General features: G+C 44.8%; 1 protein-coding gene across 1 annotated transcript in view; it reads right to left on the bottom strand.

Moving 5' to 3' along the window:
• cacng2a (calcium channel, voltage-dependent, gamma subunit 2a) overlaps positions 1-20,037 on the bottom strand; it is a gene marked incomplete at its 5' end in the record, with an annotated part of 85,675 nt that extends 65,638 nt beyond the window's left edge. The window contains one exon of the mRNA XM_080777060.1: positions 19,812-20,037. Within this exon, the coding sequence (XP_080633186.1) occupies positions 19,812-20,037 (226 nt within the window). The remainder of the gene's footprint in view (positions 1-19,811) is intronic.
• Positions 20,038-20,245: the final 208 nt, after the last annotated feature.

Raw genomic sequence — 20,245 nt, 5'->3', positions numbered from 1 at the left:
CCATAATGTCGCCCAGCCCTATAGAATATGAGACACAGCTCTGCCTCTTTCCTCTGGCTCCCCTGATTCCTGTCATTCTTACCCAGCAAATCCATCCAGCCAGTAAGGGATGCAGCATGGGGGCGGGAAGCAGCAAAGAGGCAGTGTGATCACCACTTAACCACTTAAACCTCATACTTACACTAGTAAACTAGTACTTAGTTGACCAGGGTCCCCCCACCCCCCCACACCCGCTACATTACATCTCTTTGCTGAAAATAGCAGATTTACTGCACATTACACGCTCACAATGCGTCGCAATGCGACACGTCGTGAGCTTGTACATTGCCTATTTTCTGCAAATGTTACCGACAGAATAACAATGCCAGGGTTCAAGCAGTTAATTCTGTTGAGTAATCATTTTAATTAGGTCTGGTTGTGGTGGTTAGCTTTCACGGTGAGGAGCCGCCTGTGCGTGTCTCTCCGTTTTACATGCACATCTTTGACAGCTGACGGAGGAGATTATGACCTACATTAAGTTGAAAAGAGAAAATCACGTTGTGAGCTAAAATTCACATTTCATTTCAAGACATTAAATATGCACAGTGATTTAAGCCAAAATGCAAATGTCTGTTTTAGTTTGACGCAATACTTTCCACTTTGGTGGTCGCGCAGTGCAATAGATATTCAGACACTTTTTGGACCATTTGTTATGTAAATGAGAAGGAGTTTGTCTTGGTGACAAGGTGGCGCAGGTGCTATGCGTATACATAATGACAACACAGATGACTTTAAAGTAAAGGGCAAGAAGGGTGAATATTGGTGCAATTGGTGCATTCTTGATTAGCACATTTGTTACAGTGTGAAGACATTGCAGTAGACAAAACAAGAAGTATATTCTAATTACATGCATGGTACAGAAATCATACCCTGTGCATTTACAGGATATACCAAATGTAAAAGTAGCCTACTCAGAGTCATTATGTAGAATTGCCAATTTCACAAGTTCAATACTGTATGTACTGTACAAATCTTTTGGAAAAAAAGCATACGGATGCTGTTGTGAGCTTGTATTTTCCAAATAGTCTAATTGTACTTAAGCACATGCAGTGCATGTACTTATAGTTACTATCCACACTGGGCCCCGGGCCGGGCCAGTGAGTCCAAACGTGTCTGTGAGCGAGACACACGTCGTATACTGTACAGCTGTGTGCTGGCTGAGTGAGACACACGTCGTACTGTACAGCTGTGTGCTGGCTGCTGCTGTGCCCGTGGAGCAGGTGGCACGCAGCGGAAAACACAGTGGGGTGAATGAAAGATTCATCTTCACAAGTTGTTTATGGAGTCGTCACAAAGACAGGCCCAGCTAGAGCTTTGCATCACAGTGGTGGTGGTGGTGATGTAATGGCGTGACACACATGACACATACATACAAAGGCTAATCTAGAGTCACAGCTGTAAGGCTCACGGTGAGGTCAAACCACTGCCGGGCTTGCATCATGGCTCCGGTCCATGTGTCACTGGACGGATATGCGCGCACGTGTGGGTAAGGTCATCAACACCAAGTCTGCACTCAATTGCCAAAGTCAGTGCGAGTGTGTGTGTGTGTGTGTGTGTGTGTGTGTGTGTGTGTGTGTGTGCGCGTGCGTGCGCACGTGTGCCTGTTTCAGCAGAGCAGGCTCTATGCAAGTTGCTACGATCATGAGAGACTCCCTGTCCTGGAAAGCGATCTGGAAAGGGAAGCTACGCTCCCTATGAAAACAATATGTTGTTCCTTTTACTGCCAGTTGTGTAGTCTACCTTTAGATACATTATATATGTACTACGTAGTATGGCGTGCCGAGGTTTTGGGGTTTAAAAAAAAGCGTATACCATCCGCTAATGATTTCATCCATTGACCAGAGCAGAGCGTGAGCATATAGCCTATACGTGTGGCGTGCGCATGCACGCACACACACACTCTAAAGTAGAGTAGGAGGCCAAAAGCTTTATGCTGGATTGGAAATTGCATCATCTTCCTCAATGGACTTGGCAACACCTTATCTTACCGCTACATCAATATGCGGTGGCGATAACAGTGGCGAGTTCATTTTGACGAATTCCCTGATTCACTCTGATCTGGAGATTGGAGTGCAAGTTGCATTGTCTTTTTTATCTTGGGGAAAATCAGCTGCTTCGTCAGCATATTGCCCGATGCTTTGTCTGAGCATTAGAGTCATAGCACATACCTCCACACAGACATGAATAATCGAGTGTCAGCCATTCTTAGACACTGGGTTTACATCATTTCCTGTAGGAAACCTATTAAATCATCATCCTTCAGATTAACCCCAGGACTCACTCTATCAAAATGCTTCAGCTTGGCATAAGACTGATACGACAAACAATGCAGAATAAAATAAATGTCTAACTCCCCTTCAGTTAGTTACATTCAGCATTTAATAAAAAAGACCCATTTTGACCTCGTAAGCTACAGCGTATTAATTCGTAACAATATCACTAATCGCAAATATCAATAGAACCTTAATGATATCAGACCTCCACCGTTTTTAGATTGACCTCGTTGTCATTACCTCCAATAAAGTCAATTACTGAAATAATCTAATCTTTTAATTTGTATTTTCCTATTTTCTCATTGCCATTATCTTTCTGGACCAAAGCACATTTCAGTGGTCTCCTTTGACGGATACAGTCTCAGTACAAATGTGTGTTTTCCCAACAACACCATTTGCCGTGACATTATTGTGCCAATACCGTGCCAGCATTGCCGTCAGCAGTAAATACTCATTCTGGAGTGCGGTAAACATGGGACCATCTGAACAGCATCACAGTGACATGCAGGCAGCCCTGCATGTCTCCAGAGATAGACATGCCAGCAGGCAGACATTACTGTATAGGACAGGTCCCTGACCTGTATCCACATGGCCACCCAAGGACCTGTTCTCACCCTTCTCACCCCACTAGTAGTAAGGCCATGGGGATATTGCAAGTGGGCCCCCAATTCCAAATAACTGGCAGAAAAGTAAGATAATGTAAAAGAAAAGTATATATATATATTACAACAACGTGAAACGACAACCGTGAAAGATGCTCAAGCGAACTTTAACCACGAGAGGCAGCGCAGAGAGTCAGCGACTCAGTGCCGTTGGAGTTACGTCCATAGGCACAGAATGTTGAATCATGTTTTTGGGTCTGCCACTCAAAGTGGCTATACTGGCCAACCACAGGGTCTGCCACTCAAAGTGGCTATACTGGCCAACCACAGGGTCTGCCACTCAAAGTGGCTATACTGGCCAACCACAGGGTCTGCCACTCAAAGTGGCTACTGGCCAACCACAGGGTCTGCCACTCAAAGTGGCTACTGGCCAACCACAGCGCGACGAGCGAGTGGTATAGTCTTTGGCATGATGATGTCAGAGGTCTGCTTGAGGATCTGCTATTTGAACAATTTTTGAGAGTTTTTGAATTTGTATTAAAAAAATAAATCCAATTATACTAAACAGTTGTCTTTCCTCCCCTCAGACAACTACATCTCCCAGAGTGCATCAGCTGCAAGATGGCTGCTGGTGATCATTTGCCTGATTGAGCACCTGTTGGGTGGTGGTGGCTGTCAAACAACTATCAAATAAGCAAGCTGAAGGTCTACCCAAGAGCTCTACCCCCAAAGACACCAATGGTCGGTTATGTTTTGTTCTACTTACTTTAAATGCTTAATGTGTGGTTTAAAATCTGGCTCTAATAGGCTAATGTGTGTAGTATTAAGTAACCGTTTCAGTTTGGAATTTGCAGTATTGCCTCAATTTTGCTTTGAGTTTGGATTTAATTGTACAGCTTATTGCTTTTACGGGACAGTATGTTTATATTTCGTCCTCACTCAATAACTAAAATGACTGCATTGCTGTGCTATAAGCCAAACGAGCGCATGAGTGGGTTTGTTCCACTGTTCCATTCCATGTCGAAGTCACATTTTATCATGAAGAGGGATCTTAGTAACGGGCCTGTGAAGTTTAATAGAATAATTTGGGACCCTACTTTGGGAACCACTGCTGTAGGTAAAGGGAGATAAAAGGCATATTGAGTAGGAAGTTCAGCTCAAACCCTGTCACTTATTCTGTCTGCACTACACTCATCGTGTACGTGATGGAAGGGGGAAAAATCAATCCCTTTAAAAACCTGTGTCTCAAATTACAGAGCTGTGTCTGGTCTGCTCGCGTCGTTGCAAGGGACAACAAATCGATCACACTGCATTCGAGACGGGAATGAATCCTGATATCTAAACATAACATACTGGTCATGGATGCACTTTAAACACAGGTACGTTACGATGCGCCTACACTATCGTGTTCCTTTTCTAACCATCTGGCCTGGATCACCTTGATCGTCCCAGATTGCCTGTATGTACATTATGCAGCCTCTGTCCCTCCCCCTTGCCCTCTGTACCTGCCCTGTGCTTTGCTCCTCCATCTGTCATACTCAATGTCTGCCCTGCTGCTGTTGCTTATAGACCCGTACGTCTCTGGCTCTGGCCCCAGAGCCTCACACTGTCCTCCACTGTGGCTCCATGGGGCTCTGGCCCCAGAGCCTCACACTGTCCTCCACTGTGGGCCCCATGCAGCCACACACTGTCCTCCACTGTGGGCCCCATGCAGCCACACACTGTCCTCCACTGTGGGCCCCATGCAGCCACACACTGTCCTCCACTGTGGGCCCCATGCAGCCACACACTGTCCTCCACTGTGGGCCCCATGCAGCCACACACTGTCCTCCACTGTGGGCCCCATGCAGCCACACACTGTCCTCCACTGTGGGCCCCATGCAGCCACACACTGTCCTCCACTGTGGGCCCCATGCAGCCACACACTGTCCTCCACTGTGGGCCCCATGCAGCCACACACTGTCCTCCACTGTGGCTGCATGCAGGCCACGTGCTAAGGGACGATTCATACTCCTATTGTCAGAAATTTTCAGTAGCACCGAAGAGACGACTTTAGGACGGTATACCCGTCCCCCCGAACCTCAAATGACGTCACATTGTAGGCTCTACAGCGCCGAACCGACTTTTATTCGGCTCTAAAATAGGAATATGAATCGGCCCTTAGACGTATATAAAGGTATACTTGCATGTTTTACTTAAGTAAAAGTATCAATACTTGCAATGTAGCGATACTCCGTTACAAGTGAAAGTCTTGAACTCAAAATGTACTTGAGTAAAAGTACAAAAGTATTGGTAACAAAATGTACTCAAAGTACCAAAAGTTAAAGTACTAATTGTACAGAATGTCCCCAATTATAGTTTTCAAATGTATAAGAATCTTCGGCTAATTTCAAATGGCCGAAATGTACAGTATAGGGCTGAAGTGGTTACTTTATGTTTTGTAATAATCAAAATGTACAAAGTTAACTAGCTTTCAAATATTTTTGTGGAGTAAAAAAAGTACAATATTTGCCTCTGAAATGCAGTGGAGTAGAAGTAAAAGTATTCTAAATTGGAAATGCTCAGGTAAAGCACAAAACCCACAAAAGTATGTACTTAAGTAAATGTTACTAGTCTCCACCACTGGAAGTACAGGCCAGACACAGCCTGAGGGCTGTTTGGTTTGGCATCGCCCTGCCTTCTGGGCCGAGGGGCGGCGCGGTCGACACCTCCCCCGCCAGGTGCTAAGAGGGCTTTGCAGAGGTGGGAACATCTCTGTCCGCTAACTTACGGGCCTGCTGCTGGGCAACAAACAGACCGAATTCACAACATCTCTGTCCGTTAACTCGGTGGTTTTCAACCTTTTTCACATCAAAGGCCCTTTTTGTATTCAGCATTTTTGAGCCACGGACCACCATTTGATGACATTTAGCCTCTGCAGACCCAAATCGAAAGAATATTTTTAGGGGTGCACGATTATGAAATTATGACCGATCTGCCAATACCGATTCTGACCGATTCCGATATAATACAGAGGACCACAATGGAAACAAGCCTATGCCCTATGAGCTTAGCCCAAAGCCTGTTAATGGTACACAAATTAAATGTATCCCTAAATATTTTGTTGTCGTTGGGCGTTTGTCCACAATTCCATGCTTTTGGCAAACGTTGATCAAAATAACAATTCTTCTACATTCTCTGAAAGTTTAGATGTCTCGTAAAGTAATGAACGCCGACGTTAAACAATAATGTAACTCTTGAGAGCGTAAAATAAAACCAACATTTGGTTTCATTTTTACACTCTCGTTAACTTGCAGGCCTGCTGCCGGGTACCAGACCTATAATTATAATAACAACCTGCACAAGGATCAGGGCTTTGTTGTGGGATGCAGGTGGAGCTATAGGGTGGGCGGGCGCACAACATGCAGGCACTTTCTATGGCACAGCTGGGTAAGGAAGCAGACAGACTCCTAACTACCCCCCCCCCCCCCCCCCCCAACACACACACACACACACACACACGCACAGACACGCACACACAGACGCACACACACGAACACACACACACACACTCTCTCTGAGATGATGCAGTATGTTTGGGCTGCATTCTGACACAAAGCAAATACGGTGTAATAGATTGCAAATGAACTGCGCCACGGACACCACCAATTAATCAAAAGGCAGATTGCCGTACTTTCTTCCTTTGCTATTGCAGGGGGGGGGGGGGGGGGGAGAAAAAAAGGAGTGAATCGCACCTCCTTAAAATGAATGGATTGTATCTGCAGTTAATTATCATTTACTATACGGGGGTCTCTTTGGGATGTTTCCACAGCTTAAGGATATGGCCGGTGAAGTGGAACGGAGAAAAGCACTGCCGTGATGGAATCAGAGATTGGCCTGGTGGTAATTACACTTTTCATTGTAAGAGGGATCAATTCTATGTAATCAGAGTGCAATCTCACTGAAAATCGAGTGGTTATTCGGGGCCACTTTAACGTGGAAACTTTACATTTGTAAGGGGACCACACTTTAGGTCCGTGAGCTCGCAAATCAACTGTTTAATTGTTGGTTGAGTGACACTGTTGTATGATGAAGTAGGACTATAGGAATTAATCATTACCGAGAGCAAACAAATAAAAGAGGATAATGAGCTAAACCAGTTTGAACTGTTTGCCTGCATTGCAACATTTCTGCTTGATAAATGGCACGCTGTATAGGTAAGAGCAAATACCAAAAGAAAGCCGAGACTGCTTGCATTGATTGGTCCGCCAACATAACCTAACCTGACTCCGCCAGATTGCGGCAGTATTGAGTTCACAAGTTCCCTCCTCCTCCTACCTCCATCTGGTCTCTCTCAGGGCAGAGACGATGAACCTGATCCAGTGGGGCAGAAATCTGCTACCGCCATAATACCGCCATATACTATAATACAAAGGACTACAATTTGAGTTGTAGTCCTGTTAGGTTGTGTTTACATGCTTCAATGACGTATGCTTCAATACGTCATCAGTCTCGTGCTGATCCCGCCTCTAGCTGCCGCTGATTGGTTCGAAATCCGCTGGTTCGGGTACCTCGTCTCTGTCCGAGAGAGACCAGATGGAGGTAGGAGGAGTGAACTCACTACTGCCACCATCTGGCGGATCATCAGGTTACCACCAACGTACTGTACACACAGTACTGTACATTTAAAGTCATTGCTGCCTTTGGGGACACTATTCACATCTAGGATTGTCTGTGGGCAATATTGTCACCAACAGGCAGCGGTGGAAAAAGTACTCAGTTGTTTTACTTAAGTACAAAGTATCAATACTGCAATGTAGAAATACTCTGTTATGTCCGGAATTAAACATTTACTTTGGTACTTAAGTACCAAAGTACTTTGGTACTTAAGTACCAAAGTATTGGCATCAAAATGTACTTAAAGTACGAAAAAGTAAGGAGTAATTGTGCAGAAATTTCAAGATTTCAAATGTTTAAAAATCTTTTTGAAAATAGCAGATCTACAAGCACACAATGCGTCGCATCGCGAGCTTGTAGATCAGCTATTTTCAAATGAATGAAATGTAGGGCTGTAGTGGTTAATGTATGTTCTGTAATAATAATCAAAATCTACAAAGTAACTCATGTTTTCAAATATGTAGTAAAAAGTACAATATTTGGATCCGAGATTTGTGTACAGAAGGAAAAGTATTGGAAATTTGGAAATACTCAAGTAAAGTACTAATACCTCCAGAATTGTACATAACATAAGTAGTACAGTGCTCGGTTACTTCTTCACACCACTGCCAACGGGAGAGATATTCACTGTGTTTTGACGGGTGCTCGTGGAAGCCAGACGTACGTGTATACTGCTGAGGTCAAGTGGCCTGCATTTCACTCCATGTGGTCCAGTCTCTCTCTCTCTCTCTCTCTCTCTCTCTCTCTGTGTGTGTGTGTGGCTCGCTCCATTCAATCGTATCACACAGAATGCGTATGTGCTGTATTGATTTGTTCTCTGGTCATGTAGGATAAAGATAGACCCCCCCCCCCCCCCGCCCCCCCCCACCACCAACAGTACTGCCTGCGGTTAAAAATAACGTGTGTAAATCAAGGCTAGTGCTACAATCACACACCAATACACACACACACACACACACACGCACGATACGCATGTGCGAGCTGCGGTGATGATTGAGTGTCAGAGGTCGTCGGGGATAATTATTACATGGTGACTTAGATGCTGTCCTCTCTCTGACACTTGTCTTATCGTTGACACCATTTTTTTTCCTACTTCTTAATTTACGGCCCGGGCCCTCTCTCTCTCTCTCTCTCTCTCTGGATGCAGGGCGTCTTCAGTGTACGTCTGCGCGCACGCAGGCAGAAGGGGTGGCAGCGTTTATGGTTAGAGCCCCACCAAAGTTTACAACGCGCCTGCCCATCAATCAAAGCCATCGGAGCCATTAATCATACGGTAAACCAATTACCGTGCCATCGCCCCCCCCCTCCTCCTCCGTCCGTCCAGCACACGTCACAGTCACGCTGAGCAGAGCCACAGCACGCAGCACCACGGTATGCCCCTTCGTATAGTACGGCTGAACCAAAAGGCAACGTTTATGCTTCATTTATAGTCCACTGTGCGACGCTGTGCGATGCCGTCCCTGGCAGTCCCATGCTGAAAATAACAGATCTAGACAGACTCGTGACTTGCTTTGATCCACTTCTTCTGCCTGTGTGTGTTCTCAATGTGATATCAGTCCAACTTGTCATGCAGAATTTATTATCCTAACTTGTAACTTGTACTGTAACATCACTGTGAAGTAAGTAAGCCTTGCCAAGCCACGAGGCCCATGGGGCAGGAGCCTATATTATGTCCTGTTTCTGTATAGCGTGAGGTAGCTTGATGTAGGCCTACAAGTACACCCTCTGGATATGATGTACAAGTACACCCCCTGGACATGACGCTATAGTATATGTCGCAGGGACTTACCACCTATCCAACCCTTGATGCTGAGTGGCAAGCAGGGCGGCACTGGGTCCCATTTTTAGAGTCTTTGATATGACCAGGCCGGGGATTGAACCCCGACCTCCCAGGGCGGACACTCTCTAACCACTCTAGGCCTCAGTGTGCAGCGTGCGTGCGTGCCCGTGTGGGAAGTCTCAGCTTTTGTCAGATGTAAGGTGGGGGTTGCTCCAAGGACAAAAGGTCAGTAACACTGACCTAAATAAAACCTAGCTGGTTTATATCTAAAGCAAATCATGAGACATGCAGGGTGCTTGAGCGGCGCATATAGTTCCAGTCACGCCCACACAAAGACATAAGATATACGCTTCTATGCAAAAAAGGGGGGGGGGGGGGGGTTGAACCTGGTTTGGACTTTAACTTTTTTGCAGCCGCCCGCAAGTGCTCTTTGAGAGCGGTTTTGAAGGAGTCTAGGGATTCACATTTCCGGCTGTTGGTTGGGCGTTCCTTATTTTAGTGGCATAGGAGCTACATCCTCCTGATGGCAGGCGAGGAAGTACAGGCAGCAGTGACTAGACTACACAGAACTGTGCGGGGAATTCGGGCATTGGCATAACAAATTGGCAACTCTATATATTTAGAGAGGAAGAACTAAGAAGGGAAAAAATGTATAATGAGTCAATAAAGCAGTTAGAGCATAGATTATGTTGGTATAACATTATGGATTGAGGTTTCCCCTTGAGCTGCCCAACAGGAAGTGCATTTTATATACCTGCAGGCTGCATTGTACCATTAACAACAACCCCCTCTATACGCTGATATAATAAAATAAAAAAACCAGTCAGTTGATGTTCATCTTTGTAAACTGCACAATTACAATCTGAACAGTATAGCACAATGGCATTCTCCAGACTCGACTCCTATACACAGCCTATAATCCAGTAAAGACTGCGGCCTGTAATTTGGCTTTAGTGGGCAATAGAGAGGGCAAGGTGGTTGGAGACCAATAAAACACTGGTGGACAGCTGTGACCGTCTGCAGTGCGGTCTCAGCGGAGCGCCAATGAAAGGCAGGTCGGGCCAAAATGAATCCCATCCATCGCTAGGGGAAGGTGACAGCGCCATGCGACGCACTATAGCCTATACCAATCACTTTACAGAGGGGGGGAGAAGTGGTCCAGAGACGGCGGTGACGTCGTGACACCGTCCAGGGTTTTCAACAACAAAACCGTCCAGGGGTCTATTTCAGACGAGTTCCAATCCACTTTATTTATATAGCGCGTTTCACAACTCGAGGTTTTTACACACAAAGTTAAAAAGCGAAATGCGCCGTAAAGCTAAAAAACGCAGAAACTACAGCGAGGCGAACAAAAAAGAACACTTAACGATAACAACAAAGCCAAATAAAAACCCCACAGAAACTCTCAAACGGAATTAAAAGCCATGTCGTGAAGGTGGGTCTCAAGGCGAGATTTAAAAGTCTCGGTGGTGGGGGGCAGTTTGTTACATGGAAGGGGAGCTCATTCCACACCCACAGTTTGCGGGCTATATGACAGAAAAGGCTCACGGTCACCTCTGGTCTTTAAACGTGCCTTCTTTGTGACCTCGAGATTCAACTATCGCCTTGAGAGGGAGTATCTTTATGAGATCAGAGAGATACTGCGGTGCCAGACGGTTCAGTTGAAGTGAGCAGCCAGAACACAGTGCGTCCCATCATTGCATGCCGGAGTGGAGTTCTGTTCAATAGACCGTCTGCCTGTAATCCATGCAGCTGGGTGTGTGTACAGTGGATTGGTGTCATAATACAGTGTAATGCCCCTGTAGGGTCAGGACATTAGCCCGGGTGGGCGCACTCCAGCCTGCGTAATCGTTATCTGATTGTACTATGAGACTAATCCCGTTCAATTCTGCTGCAGGGGCACAGTAGCTCTGGACACTGATCTTCTCCACATGTAGGCCAGTGAAATCATGTGTTTGCGACCACTTATAAGCTCTATTTACAAAGGTTTTCAAATAGTTTGAATTATAACGATGATTGTCTTTCATGTCTGCGTATCTTTCACGTCGCGTATAGGCATAACTATTGCAGGATGGGCATTTTGGCAATGTTACAGCAACTCATCATGTAACAGACGCATGGTGGTTTGACATCTAAAATGGCTACCACACCATGGTATGGCCTCCCTCGGTCTCTGACAGTCAGTGCAGGGAATATTATAAACCATGATGTGCCTCATGACTTTATGTATAAGCACGTGGGCGTATCATTGTGGTGTGCATCATGGCATCCATGCATTCGCAAACACATGTAGGAGTAATCACATACTATGCACTACATACAGTATATTTATACACACTGTGCGTGTGTGTGTGTGTGTGTGTATTCTTGCATACGTACACACACACACACACACACACACACACACACACACACACACACACACACACACACACACACACACGTGGGATGTGTTTGCTTTCACATACATTCACAGTATTCATCATTTCATTTCCTTTTCTAAATGCATGCTGTTTGCAGAGCATGTGATAGAGAGAGACACACAGTAAACATCCCACAAACAAACAAATAAATAAAACAATCAATTGAAAATGTACAAACGTTACGAACACTGTACATTGATCTCAGAGTTAATCACCATAAACCTAAATGAAACGTCTGGGTTTCCGAGGCTATACCATAAACTTGGTGTCCCTATTTTGGGCATGTTTAATAGCAGATGTACAGTACATGATCGAAACGTGTTGCGATGTGCAATGTTGACAGACACATTCGGAAAGATTATTTCTTAAGATTAGAAATAATAATAATAACAACAACAGAGAGCTATTGCCTTCTACATCAGCTTGTACTTCTGCTATTTTTACATAGCCATGGTAACACATTTTGCTGGGGACCCCCTGGATGGAACCCCTCCACAGACCCCTGGGAGTCCCCTGACACCAGTCTGATAACCACTGGTCAGGTAAACAACACACCTGGGGCCTGTTTCACAAAACTTGGATTAGAGATTAAGCCGGGATTTAACACATATCCTGGCTTAATATATCCTGGATCAGCGATTAACCGGTTTCATGAAAGCTGGTTAATCTTGCCAGATTAATTTAACCAGTTAACCTGGATATGTTGAGGCTTGATTCGGTTTCATGAAAGTGATGCTACATTAGTTACCATGGAAACTAATGCTTTGGACTTAGCCTGCTCCGGACCAGGCTAACAGCCAGGTTTAACCTAATCCTGATGTCTTTACTGTTCATTAAGCAGTCAAACTGATCACAAACCAATTATGTTTTCCAGACTTATTCAATTGTTATGGTTTTATGTTGCCTTATTTGTATCGGTCTGCATTAAAGGACTAATTTAAGCACTATATAAAAACAAATAACCAAAATATATAGGCTGCACAACATCATGACAGCTTGTGAGCTTGTAGATCAGCTGCTTTTGGTGAATGTTCCCCATTAATTGGTTTGCTGTCGTGCAAGTGCACGGTTAAGAAGAATTATTATATATATATTTTTTTTTTTTGTAAAAGTGAAAACCACTAAATATTACCATTACTCATTGTTTTACAACATATTACCATTGTAACGTTTCACCCACTACTAGTCCTACATACTTACACCTAGAAACCCCATTCAAACCTATTTAGGTTCATCCTACGGTGGACGGTGTGCCTGAAAAGGAATCTTTGAAATGTTTCATAGTTTTAGAAATATAGTGATTTCAAATTTGAGACATTTTAGGCAGATAGTGGCACTTCAAAAAATTACTTTCACCTAGAAACTCCATTCACACTTTGGAAAATTCAGTTTACTGTGGAGACACATGCTGGAACTTTTTACTTTGAAATGTTTTGTAGTTTCTGAGTTATTTAATTTAAACGCCCAATGCATTCTCAATGGCAATAGCACAAACTTTGGCATGCTACATGAACCCATGACCCTCACCAGTCTGGCCCCTGTCTGGACAACAACCCCCTTCCCCAAAGGTAGCTCCCTCAGAGGAGTAAGAGTAAGCATTAGTTTCCATGGTGTAGCATCACTTTCATGAAACCGAATCAAGCCTCAACATATCCAGGTTAACTGGTTAAATTAATCTGGCAAGATTAACCAGCTTTCATGAAACCGGTTAATCGCTGATCCAGGATATATTAAGCCAGGATATGTGTTAAATCCCGGCTTAATCTCTAATCCAAGTTTCGTGAAACAGGCCCCTGAGAGCCCTCTGTCCTGGAGCCTCAGGCCTTGGTTATGCGTCATTGAAAGTGAGTTCAGTTTGTGCATGTTCATTTGTATATTGCATTTTATTGGTTATCCTGAAACTCTAGCGAGTGTGTGTAATGCGCAGTGCACATAGTCAATTTAGTATCCCTTGAAATGCAGTAAATCAGTAACTTAATAACTTATATTAGATCATATTGAATGTTTGTATTTCCCATGTTTGTGTACTCCTGGAAAGTGGAGCTGTGACCAGTGTTGTTTTTTTGTCAAATAGGTTTTTATTGAGAACAGATTATAAAGTGTTGCACAAACATTATGATATGAAATGGGCATCGTTACTTTCTAAAGTCACTTCGTTAGGTTACTGGATTACTGCATGCCTTTAAAAGAATCCTGTTAAATTACAAAGTTATTAGCGCAGCCGGCGAAAACTAGAGTTCTCAACAGTCCTGAAAATTAAGGCCTGGCCCTACTTGGGCCCTAACTGGGCTGGCCCGATGCCCCGCCTGGTCTTACTAATCAGCACAAAGTGTTACGCCCTACCTGGCCCAAAAACGTTGATTAAAAAGAGTCCATATATGGGCATTCCCAGACCTGTAGTTTCAGCGACCTGTAGTTTTCAGGGCGTCTTACTGGTTTAAAGTTGTGTACGGGTGACTTGCACCAAAAATGGCCGATCAACAAGCTCACCACCACACACCGCAGTGCGAAGTGCTGTGACATTGTAGATCGGGTATCTACAAGCGTGATAACCGACGCACAACTACGTATAACTCGAGACCTAAAACAAGGCAACAACAACAAGCTCATCTCCACACTATACTTTTCTATGACAAAGTTTCAACATAATCTTACAGGGTCTTACTGTACCTACAGTACGGCCTTGAAGGAGAGAGGAAAACACATGTTCTCCATCTATTATTAACCACCGTTCAAGCCTTCTCAGATCAAACACTGAGGTGAATTATGTATCTTAGTAGATATTTTGTCTCAGGCCTGATAAGAAATATTTAACAAAAGGACTGTTTTGTCAGTGTCTAATTCTCTATTATTCTTTTTTTTTAAAGATTTTTTTCCGGCTTATGCCTTTTATTGGTTTTTTGAAGGTACAGACAGTAGGCTGACAGGAAACGGGAGAGAGATGGGGGAAGACATGCAGTAAAGGCCGTGTCGGGCTCGGGAGTCGAACCCGCGGCACACTGCGACTGGATTACCAGTCGGGTGCCCAGACGGTTACGCCACCGCCTGGGCTCCAACTTCCATCGTTACCGACTCGGCGCTCCACAGCCGGGGCACCGTGTCTAGTTTAGAATAATCTTGAATCTTCGTAAACACAAATCTCCTCCACGTCCTCCTCCTGACACAAAATCTTTTCAGACGGGTCCAAAATACATAATATCAATTTGGGGGTCCTTGACATGAACATGGCCGAGAAGAATCACCGCTCTATTATACCTTGGCCGCCCCCCCTCTCTCTCTTTCTATCATACTATAGCCATTTTGGAGCCAGAGGGCGGCACTGTAATGAAGATGAATGCCACAGATTAGCAGCGAGTGCAGCATGTTACACCTGGCTGCGAGCTCGGGCTGCTCTCGCTAACGTCCCAGACAGGACGTACGTACGGCGGAGAGGAGAGGCGGCGGCCTCCAGGGGCCCATACATCAGCGACGCACATGTTTACCGAACGAAGTGCACCGTCGCTCACGCCTCGCCTCGCCAGCCCAAAGCACCTGCATGGTGGAACACCTGGCCCGTTCTAACAGCTTTGTTAAAAGTAAAGTACGCCGTCGTGGAACAACTCACTTGAACAGAACCGGCGTCCGTCACGACTGTTGTTTTATTGTCTGCAAATCAATACAAAGATTTGTAAAAAGAAAAAGGAAAGAAACAAAAAGAAAGTATGCTCGCTGGACATACGATTTAAATGTTGTAAACGTTTCACCGTTCATCTGAGAGGCTTTGTTGATTTTATGTCCAGTCATGTTCTTTGTTGGTTTTAAGAAAGCTTTTACATGTAGACACATGTACATGTTTTACACCTGGATGACTAATAGGACTATACAGTAGACTTCCTCATATAGTCATTCCACTCTCTGTGCTACAAAGTTCACCATCATATGGGTTGCCAATTAACTAGCCTGGGCAGCGTTCCTTTTCGGATTTATGATCCGGTTGGGAGCGGATGATATCGCTATTGTTTTGTATAGTCATCGGGCAGGAACAATCACCCGGGACTTCCTTTTCCATCAAACCGATTTTTCTCAATAAAAGCCGCAGGCTACGAGAGCTTTTATTGTTGTTCTTCCGGTTTGAGGGAAAGGAAGTTCCAGATGATTGTTCCTGCCTGATGACTACAAAACAATACGACAACATGACGACGTATAGCGATATCATCCGCTCCCGACTGATTCACACTGCGATTTTGTAACACCTCCTCCGAGGTGGCAAGCCTGGTGACGCGAGGTTACCAATGAACTGGTACAGTAATGTGTGCAGGTATATACACTGGCTTCCAATATGCGTACATGATCTAGTGTTTTATTAGAACACTTCAAGCCTCGGGACATATACTGTACAATCTGTCCCTGGAGAACTTTTGACTGAAGCTATAATGTATCCTAAACTGGGCCAATGGACCTTTTATAAGTAATTATATAGCACTTTCTGGGGTACGTCGAAAAACGGACTTTGGAGAACAGTATATTGACTGACAATGTCTGTGTCTTCGAGTTAGAGGAAATACAAAAAAGAAAGCATGCAGTTTGACCGTATTAAAGAAAAACTATGCATCACCATGAATATTTATGTTCTGAAGGCATGCTGTGTGAGATATGACAAATTAATCCCACGCTTATGTAGCTGTGAACTTTATAGCATTTATTATAAGACATGCTAGAGGTAGTGCAAATCTATTATTATAATCTACTAGTTTTGTGTAACTTGTACTTTACTTAATACTGTATGAGGTTGTATAAAGTCAAGATATACATCCTCCTTATTAGGTAGACATCTTACAGTCGTACTATTTAAGAACTTGGTAAGCCGTTAAACTCCCCAGTCCCCGCATTGACATTGAGGCATTATTACCTTTCCTTACTAACAAAAGTGTTGACATCAGTATTTTGTGATCTATAGTGACAATATGAGGCTTAAAGAATAAGCTAGTCTGACTCTTTCTCTCTCTCACACACACAGTCAGCGCAGCTACACCTTAGCGCACAGTCGTGGACAGAGGAAGCTGACGCGCAACGTCATTCCGGCTTTTTAGACAGCTGGTGGATGGAAAAGAAGCTCCACTCCCGCGGCTGACTGACGCGGAGCAGTGACTGGAAGCAGAAAGTATTCATGACCATGTTTATTAAGGTAATACAGTCCTCTATGGAGCTATGGGGTTTTTTGGGCCCAATGACACAACAGGCCATTATATGAACTTTCAGGAAGTCAGGATTTCCTACTGGCTTCAGACACTATTGGCTTCACTGCCCCCCTGGTGCGCGAGTGCACACACACACACACACACACACACACACACACACACACACACACACACACACGCGCACATGCACTATTCTTTGATTGATTGATTGAATAATACTAACATTTAAACAGCACAGACGTACGGTAAAACCCGTGGGCTAAAAGGATAACACAATACAGCCGTGGGGACTTGTTTCCATGGCGGTCCTATTTCCTGGAGTGAGGCTTCTGGGTGTCTCCGACTAGCAGTGAGCAAAGCAGAGTTGGGGGTGGTGAGGAACATAGTGTGGGAAACCCCCTTTCACTTTAACACAGGTTCTGCTCTGGGTGCTGCTGACTGCATGAACAGAAACCCTCGCCCACCCGTGTCCACTTTAAGAGCTGTGTGTGTGGGCCGTCACTGCCAGGGTTACAGCAAATCACACTTTGTGTTTTCGTTTGCATTAAGGACAGAGGGAGTGCTTCAACCATTTGCAGCCTTGCTCGCTAGCTGCCTGATTACCAATAACCCCTCAGTTTAAGGGGAGAGAAAATGTGAGTCATTCTGGCACTTTGTATTAATTGAGCTACACTGTAGTGTATGCTGTGGCACACAATATTACGTATACTCTATGCTGTAGTTCCATGGATCCAAAGGAAGTAGAGGCCTGTTGTGTCTACTCAGATGAAACACTGTGGCGCGGATTAACAATTCACCAGATGATGTTTTCAGGTGGTCTGGACTCAGTCTGGGCACTTTTGTTTCCCAGTTACTAAATAATGTTTTTGCGAAGATACAAGCCACACATACAAGTCATAGTTAAAATGAACATATTATCCATCCTCTATGTATAAATAGTAACTGCAGGCAGTAGCAACCACTTCACATACTGTACAGTACTGTATATATTGTACACTAGTATAACGAATGGGGCACATTCTATGTTATGTTATGTCAGTAATGACACAATGCCATTCAATAGGAAAATCCATTGCATATGTGTCATGCGTCATTTAAAAGTCATTGCGACGTCGATGGACAATCTATCGTCATATAAAAGTCAAGTCTCTATCATTTGTCTCGTACTTGCCAGGTAAGCTGCTCCCAGTGCCATTAATTTCAGTGTGGCAGATGGACGATGCCTCTCCTCTCTGTTCCTTTAACCTTGAAGAGTTTAGACCTGGAGGGCTGACAGGGGAACCTTGAGCAAAACCTTTAGCAGCTGCTCTCTATCGCCTATGCTCGAGATAGCCAGTTCAATGCATGGTCAAGACTGACAAATGACCTGATGTTACAGTCAATGGACCACATGGCCAGGACGGACAACTATGAGAAGTTTCAAAGACCACACATCACCACACCTGTCATGAGAAATCATATAGAGGGCATTCTTAAGGCCTATTCAAAGTCCAGTTTTAGGTGATAAGGTGACCAACGGAAAACTAGGACATGACGTCACGCCGCGGTGGTAAGCCACTCGCCCTATGTAGCACATCTCTCTGTTATTACTAACCAGTCACCTTATCGCCTGTACAACTGGAGTATGAATAGGCCTTTACTGTTACTGGTGCTGTCAGTGCATTTAATGCAGCAATTTTTTTAATGTCTTGCAGTACATTATTATCTTAACTGGAGGCCTCAAGCCAGCTCCGAGTCCGACACCACGACCACTCATAGAACCTCATAGCTAGAAGAAGATGAGCACATTTGTAACGCTCCATGACATCGGAAGGTTACAGCGCCTCACTCCGAGTCAGCACCCAACGCCTGCACGGGATGCATGTCACGAGACAAGCCGCCTCCGTTTGACAAGACAGACATGTGAGGTCATCTTGAACCTGCACACAGGAAGTGTGTGTGTGTACTGTCTTTGACACCTTATAGAAAACTCTGAGCACAGCTATAGGTCAAAGGTGACATGACAAGCACTGTAAAGAGCCCCGACAGCCCTCACCCGCTCCCTCGCCCATCATCACAGAGAGGGATCAGGCTGGGAATGGCAAAATCGAATTCCGTGTTTTTTCGCTGGCAACCCTGACGAAGGTGCTGACCGAAACCTTGACCTTGTATAATATGTTTGTAAATGTGCAGAACCATTCCACCACCCCCCCCCCCCCCCCCCTCTGGCTGCACCATAGCGTGGGTATGCATGCACGCAGCGGTTGTGTATGCAGCCTGGTGATCCTCTCTCACAATTCACTGTTTGAAATCAAAACCAAAAGAAGGCATCACCGAAAGGGGAGACAACAATCGATCGAGAATGTTTACGTGGCACATATCCAAGGAGTTGCGCTCTTTCTTGTACACCCGCTCAGGCCTATTAATTGGGCCAGAACATTGACAGTGCGAAATAAGGGCGCCTTTCATGCTGCAGTGCTTCTTAATTGGCAAAAAGGCGCCGAAGCAAAGTGGTTTTGTGTTTAAATGCAGAAACAATGTTACCATCTGGGGAATTTAAGCTTGTGGGCATCGTAGTAAAGGGAAGATATAGGTGACTAGTGTGTAGAGGTGCTCCAATCAGGTGTTTTGGGACCGATCACCGATTTGTTTTTCTCACGATCGGCCAATATACCGCTCTTGGGGGAAATTTGAATATTTCCAAAATTATGATGTCAAAACCCATCAAAACTGTCCCTGCAGTGTGCGGGGGGAGGAAGGGTAGAATGTTTAGGCCTGTCCCAAAACGATATTATACTATATATCTGATCTGAAAATCGTCCGATCACCGATCGGTGCACCTCTACTAGTGTGTACACAACAGAGCATGGACACATGCTTACCTTCCAAGCAGCATGTTCTCCACAAGCCTGAATGGGTCATCACCTCCTCGTTCTTCTTACTGGTCTCGTTCTCGTTGGTGGACTTGGACTTGCAAGTGCCACGCGAGTACAGCCAGTAGTCCGTGCCGACCGCGATGGTCATGAGACTGAAGGCTGCAAATGCGCCCACTGTGGTCAACAGCATTTGAACTCCGCGGTCAAACAGGCCCATGTTTCCGCATTCCATGAAAGGGGGACCCCCTTTCCTCTTGATATACAGGAAATAAATATTTGAAAATTTACGGGACCAAACCAAATTTAAAAAATGGGATATATTTGCTCGGAAGGAGGGGGAAGTAGGAGGATGCGGTAGGAACCTTATGATTGCGTTTGGGTGATGACCAATTAAAGAGAAATGGGTTTTTATATTACAGGGTGGTTTGGGGGAGGAAGAC

The sequence above is a fragment of the Protomyctophum bolini genome, assembly GCF_963924005.1.
Source record: "Protomyctophum bolini genome assembly, chromosome: 11".
Classification (NCBI taxonomy): domain Eukaryota; kingdom Metazoa; phylum Chordata; class Actinopteri; order Myctophiformes; family Myctophidae; genus Protomyctophum; species Protomyctophum bolini.
Note: the sequence above shows the minus strand (reverse complement) of the source record. Positions and strands in the feature narration are given on the sequence as shown.